General features: G+C 34.6%; 1 protein-coding gene across 2 annotated transcripts in view; it reads right to left on the reverse strand.

The window, feature by feature from the left end:
- The window catches only part of LOC117179915, a 19,273-nt gene extending 13,841 nt beyond the window's left edge, over positions 1-5,432 (reverse strand). Inside the window, exons 1-2 of one of the 2 annotated variants that reach the window (XM_033372121.1) lie at positions 5,368-5,432; positions 4,772-5,251 (exon numbers count right to left, since the gene is read on the reverse strand). In XM_033372121.1, coding sequence (XP_033228012.1) covers positions 4,772-4,967 — 196 coding nt within the window. In that variant the 5' untranslated portion in view covers positions 4,968-5,251; positions 5,368-5,432. The other variant, XM_033372120.1, reaches the window with a different exon arrangement.
- Positions 5,433-6,089: the final 657 nt, after the last annotated feature.

A 6,089-nucleotide genomic window follows, 5' to 3' on the forward strand; every position in this document is an offset into this window, starting at 1 on the left:
GTTACAAATGGCAAGTGCAAAATGCAAAGAGGAAGAATAAAAAGGGCAGGGAAATGGGAGGAATGGTGATGGGAGTAAGGAATGAATGTATAACAGGGAAAGCTAAGAAAGACAGAAATGCACAAAAAGAAGGAGTAATAGTAGAAGAGGCTATGATGGGAGGAGAGAAGTGGAAGGTGGAAAATCCAAAGATAAGGTACTAAATGGGGAGGGAAAAAAGTTGTTGAAGAGCTTGGAGGAGTTGGTATGGTATATCTTAAACGGGAATATAGAAGGGGATGAAAAAGGAGAATATACGCGCACAGGAAGTGAAAGGGGAACGGTAATTGATTATGTGATAGTGGATGATGAGGTAAGAGAGAAGGTTAAGAAACTAGAAGTAGGAGAATATATTGATTCGGATCACTTTCCCTTAATAGTGATATTAGAGGGACAAAAAAGGAATAGCAATATGAGTAAAAGGGGAACAAATGTAAAAAGTGTTGGAAAAGGGGATTGGTCAAGGGAAGGAAAAGAACAATTTAGAGAAAAAATAAGAAATATCAAAATGGGAGAGGGAAATGTGGACGAGGAGATGGAAAAAATGATAGGAGAAATAAAAATAGGATTAGAGTGCACAAACAATAATGAAGTTAGTAAAGAGGGGAATAGAAGTGAGTAGGATGAGGACTGCAAAGAGAAAAAAAGGAGGTCAGGAAGGAATTAAGAAAGTGGAGAAAAGAAAAAAGTAATGGGGAAGAATACAGGGAAAAAAAAGAAATAGTATACTGAATCGTATTATCAAAATAAAGAGGAAGAGAGTAAAAGATTTGAGGAAGAGGCGCAGAAGGCTAGGACGGAAGAAGAGGTATGATAGGTAGTAAATAGAGAAAGAAAAAGAAGAAAAGAGTAAACCAAGATATTGAAATGATAGAATGGAAGAAATATTTTTTGGATTTGCTAGGAGTAGAGAGAAAAGTTGTAAAGGGAGGAAAATATGGTAGAGAAAGAGACGACGAAGAGGAAATTTCAAAGCAAGAAATAGTTAAAGTTTTAGGAATAATGAAGGATGGAAAGGCACCTGGCATAGATGAGATTCCGAATGAAGTATGGAAATATGGAAATATGGAGTAAAGAAAGGCAAGGGAGAGTAGGTTCAAGATTATAGGGGGGTGACGTTGATGCCAACACTGTATAAACAAATAATAGGCGAAATAGACAAAGTTATGGTAAAGAAGGGGATAAGAGAGGGATTAATAAAGAGAGTATCAGAAATTTTTAGGGAGACAAGAAGCAGGGCAAAGGTAGGAGAGCAAGTAGGAGATAGTTTCTGGTTGGTGAGAGGTGTGAGACAAGGGTGTCCTCTGAGCCCACTATTATTTAATTTATTAATACCAGACTTGGAAAAAGAAATGAGGAGAAAGGGTTGGGGAGGAGTTAGGATAGGGAAGGAAAAGATATATACACTGGCATACGCAGACGACATAGTGTTGATGGCAGAGGATGAAGAAGGGATGGCAAGATTAATTACAGGATTAGAGAAATACTTAGATGGGAAAAAGCTGAATGTGATTGTAGAAAAAACGAAGATAATGAGGTTTAGAAAAGGAGGAGGAAGGAAGAAAGAATGGTCAGGGAGATGGAAAGGAATAAAGTTAGAAGTCAAAGAGTATACATATTTGGGATATATCTTGCAGACTAATGGAGATCATACAGCTCATGTAAGAGAAAGGATAAAAAAAGCAGCAGGGGTAATGAAATAGATATGGAGAATAGGAAAACGAAGGTTAAAAAAAATTGGAGAAGGAGAATGTGGTTATTTGATACGCTGGTATGGCCGGTTTTAGGTTATGGAGCAGAGATATGGGGATGGAAAGAAAGGAAAGATATTGAGAGTTTACAAGAAAGGTATATAAGATGAACACTAGGGGCAGACTGGAGGACGCCAGGATATATGGTGAGAGAAGAAGCGCAAAGGGATAAGTTAAGTATTAGAGCAGGTAAGAGGGCATGGAAATTCGAGACAAAGATGAGGGAGGGAAAGGGAGGGGAGTTGGCGAGAAATTGTTTGATGGAGGTAGAAGAGAGGGAGAGGGAGGGCGATCGAATTAACGAGGTGGGAAGAATAAAGGAGGGAGTTCTTTAATGATAGAGAAATAGAAGACGGGACTGGAGTAAACTATGAAGAATTGGAAAAAAGGGAGAGGGAAAGCCAATTAACAGAAAGATGGGGGGCGATTGAGGAATCAAAATACAATAAATGTTATAAGATGATAAAAAAGGAAGGGATTTCAAAGTATTTAGAAAGGGGATGGGGAGAGAGAAGTTGGACCAGAACAGCAAGATTTAGACTGGGAAACGAGGTAAGGGAGGGGATGTACTGGGAAAAAGAAGAGAACAGAATGTGTAGAATATGTGAATGGGAGGAGGAAACATGGGAGCATGTATGGGAAGGATGTAGGAGAGGATTGGAAGATAAAGGAAGCTGGCAAGAAAATGTGGTTAAGATTCTAGGGGAATATGGATTAGGAGAAGAATGGATGAAGGAGTTGGAGGGTGCTAGAGGAGCGAATGAGGGAGAATGAAAGAATGCACGTGAAAAAGGTAAATGTGGGTATAAAAATGTGAAAGAAAAAGGAAACGGAAGTCGCTTAGATTAGAAGCGTGAAAATTGTAAGTAATGGTAAAGTAAAAGTTAAGCAGACTAAGATGCGTTTGCGTTCTCATGCTCTCTCTCTCGCTTGCATTCTCGCTTTCGTTCGCTCGCTCGCTTGCTAACAAGTCCTAAATTGCGCTATCGCAGGAAATAGAAATAAGTAACTAGATATAAGACTTTATGTAAATAGTAGTAAATAATTGTATATATAGAAAGGATAAGATTGTAAAAAATATATAGATTTAAACGGAAAGATTGTAAGGAATGGAAGCCATGTAAACTCTTAGGGGACACATTATGAATAAAGAAAATAAAAAATAATTTTCAATTTTCTTAGCAATCACAATCATTTTTGTTATGCTTTTTAAATATTGTACAACTCTCAAACAGCTTAATTTTTTTTTTAATCTGCAGAAAGCTACATCGTGTTTCAAATTATTTGAAATAATTTCAAGTTTTAAATTAATTTTGAATCTTTTTTAAATTAAAATTGTAGCGATTAAACTTAAAATTTAGCTCATTACAAATTTAACAATTCAAGGCTTTCTATTTCGAACCATTCTGTTCAAATTTGTATAGTTTTTAACAGTTGTTTTTAATGGATTGTTTTAAATGAACGGTCAAATATTGCCGATAATTAACGAAATTTTCTTTTTTTAATTGAAAAATTTCAAATTGAATGGGTTAAAATTAAAATTTCTTTGGATTGAAATAATATTTGAAGTCATAATTTAAAATAATTTTATAAACTAATATCTATTAATTCTTTATTTTGAACGGATTCAGAATCATCGTGTAAAATCAATTATTTTTCAATTTTAAATATCTTAAATTAAATTTAAAGTTAATCGAATTTTTCACCCAAAAGTCCGAGCCAAGAGTCCGAGGTTTATTATTGACCTTCATTATTTTATGAGGTGCAACCATGCTTTCAATAAAACTCAAAAATTCAAAATGCGTATTCAGCTAAAATATTTTTAAACTACATCTTTTTTTACTCGTTTATTTAAAAAAATAAACGTAGCCTTATTCGAAGCAAATATTCTAATCTTTCGTATCACAAGTTTCATTGAAAAGTCGTGGATTTAGTTTCGGTGCAGACATTTTTGTGTGGAGTGAAATACAAACTTTCGACCGGTGAAAGAAAATTACTCAAACTTTCCAATTACAAGTTTCCTTTGGTTAAGAACTTTTTATAGGTAATAAATTAATGAATATAAAAATAACGAAGTAATGACAACAATAATGCAATAATGAATATAAAACTATGTAAAACGTAAATATGCAATAACTATGAGTATTTAACAATTAAGAGTAAGAATGCCGCTGGTAAAATACTAGAAAGCACTTTTGGCATAATACTTATCACTGTGTTGGTCGTTAAAGGTAATATCACCGCAGGCATAAATGAAATAATATGAAATAAAAGTTAAAAATTAATGCGCAAAATAGAAAATGTGCTAGAAAAAAATAATATAAACCTTTGTCTACCTAGTCGTTGTAAGTTTCATTAAATTTAAAGCATTGAATATCAATCGAACAATGAAGCTTACCCTGCATTTCCACGGAGAAACTTTTTTAAACAGACATTTAACTTTCATATACTGTTTATATATAGATATTTTATATAAATATTGCATGAAACCTGTGACTGTTTAAAGAGAAAAATTAAAGTCCAGAGTAAACATATAGTAATATATCACAGAATATTTGGACATTATCGTTCTAATATCATTGACTGTCCTCACTTATTCGAATGATATTCAATGCTTTAAAGCTTTGTACAACATTCGAATAGCAAAGTGTGTGAAAGGTGCAATAATTTTATTATCCGAATAATGTTTAAGGTTTCAATGTTAAAATTTTCAACATTATTAGAACATCAAAGTGGCCAGTCTTTTTTTTAAACCTATTCACGTATTTTTTTGTGAATCGAAAGTTACAGAGTTGTCAGCTAATGAATAAGAATTCGGAGTATTTACTACAAGGGGTAATTATTGTTATCATGAAAATCTAAATCTCTTTGTATTCTTTCTCTTTCCAATAAAAGGTTTATGGTATTTTCTTTTAAATATTCTAATTGTGCTTCTAACACCTTTCTCTTAAGCGCTTTTAATTCGGGATCTTCTGTCTTACCACTGAGCTTTCTTTTTCTGCTTTTTCCTCCTGTTGTTTTTCTTTCAACTCCTTCATCGATATTATCCTCGTTGTTAGCAGCATTGTTCTTATTGGCTTCACTGGTACTGACTCCGTTCCTAACTTCTTCATTTTGAAGGAATATTGCAGGTGGTGAATTTTCAGGGTGACCAGACGTCCTTCTTTGGAAGGGCATGTCCTTCTTTTTTGATGTTTGTCCTTCTGTCCTTCTTTTTTGTCTGATGTCCTTCTTTTTCAAGATATTCACGATATTTGCATTTTTTATTGCGCGGACCTAAATTTTCTTCACAACTTCTACCAGCGAAGCCTTAGCTCGAGAGGAATAAAATTCGTTGCTTGACCAATGACAAATTTACTTAGATTAACCTCTTTGTTCACTACGTTTGTGTTCGCGCAGCACTTGTCTCTAGGAATTGTGCTTGTTGAAACTGCGATGGGAGTCCGAGACCGTGTCGAAAGCTGAAAAACGAATAAACCTCTTTTTTTAACGTTCGTCGATGGAAAAAGAAATCCGTTAGATTTTCGACTGCGAAACGGCCCGGAGTCCTACTACTGATCGTATAAAAAGCCATAACCTGCTATATATTCGGTTTGTGTTTCCCGTTCCCGTTCTTCACTTTACTATTCCAATGACTGCAACGAGGGGAAAGTGTTCCTATGTCTCTGTCACTGTACAAATCTAACGTAAGTACCATTGCAAGGTTATGTTTAATTAAATTTTTTAAGTTTTATTTTGAGTTTCTTAGTCTCGTAAATAATAATCTGTCGCTGTGAGTTTCATTTTCTATATTTATTATTCACAGGTTATAATCACAGGATAATCACTTTTAATTTTCAAATAACGCGCCAAATTGGGCTAGGGGCGGAAAAGAATTAATGGTGGGAGGTGGTAAGGAGTGGGGTGTCCTGCTTTTCCTACCCAGTCATCTGGTCACCCTGTGAATTTTCTGCCATTGATGAGGGAACTCCAAGGCCTTGCAAAATTGCCGAATCTCGACCTATTATGCCCAGCACCAGATTGCCAATGGCAGTTAAAATACCTTTTTTGCCACCGCCCTTTCCCGTATCACGAGCGTTGTCCACTTTAGCCTATTGAGAGAAAATTTTGAATAATTAATAACATTTAGAAAATAAGAACATAAAATTGTATTAAAGTGGCCGTAACTGCAAGAGAGAATATGACAATAACTTTGATCTACTTTCAATAAGGACGTTAACACTAGGACCTAACCTCAAAATTGAATTGCCTTATTTCAATCTATAAATAATAGAATTACATTATTGTCAGATTATTAGG

Source organism: Belonocnema kinseyi, chromosome 9, assembly GCF_010883055.1.
Source record: "Belonocnema kinseyi isolate 2016_QV_RU_SX_M_011 chromosome 9, B_treatae_v1, whole genome shotgun sequence".
Classification (NCBI taxonomy): domain Eukaryota; kingdom Metazoa; phylum Arthropoda; class Insecta; order Hymenoptera; family Cynipidae; genus Belonocnema; species Belonocnema kinseyi.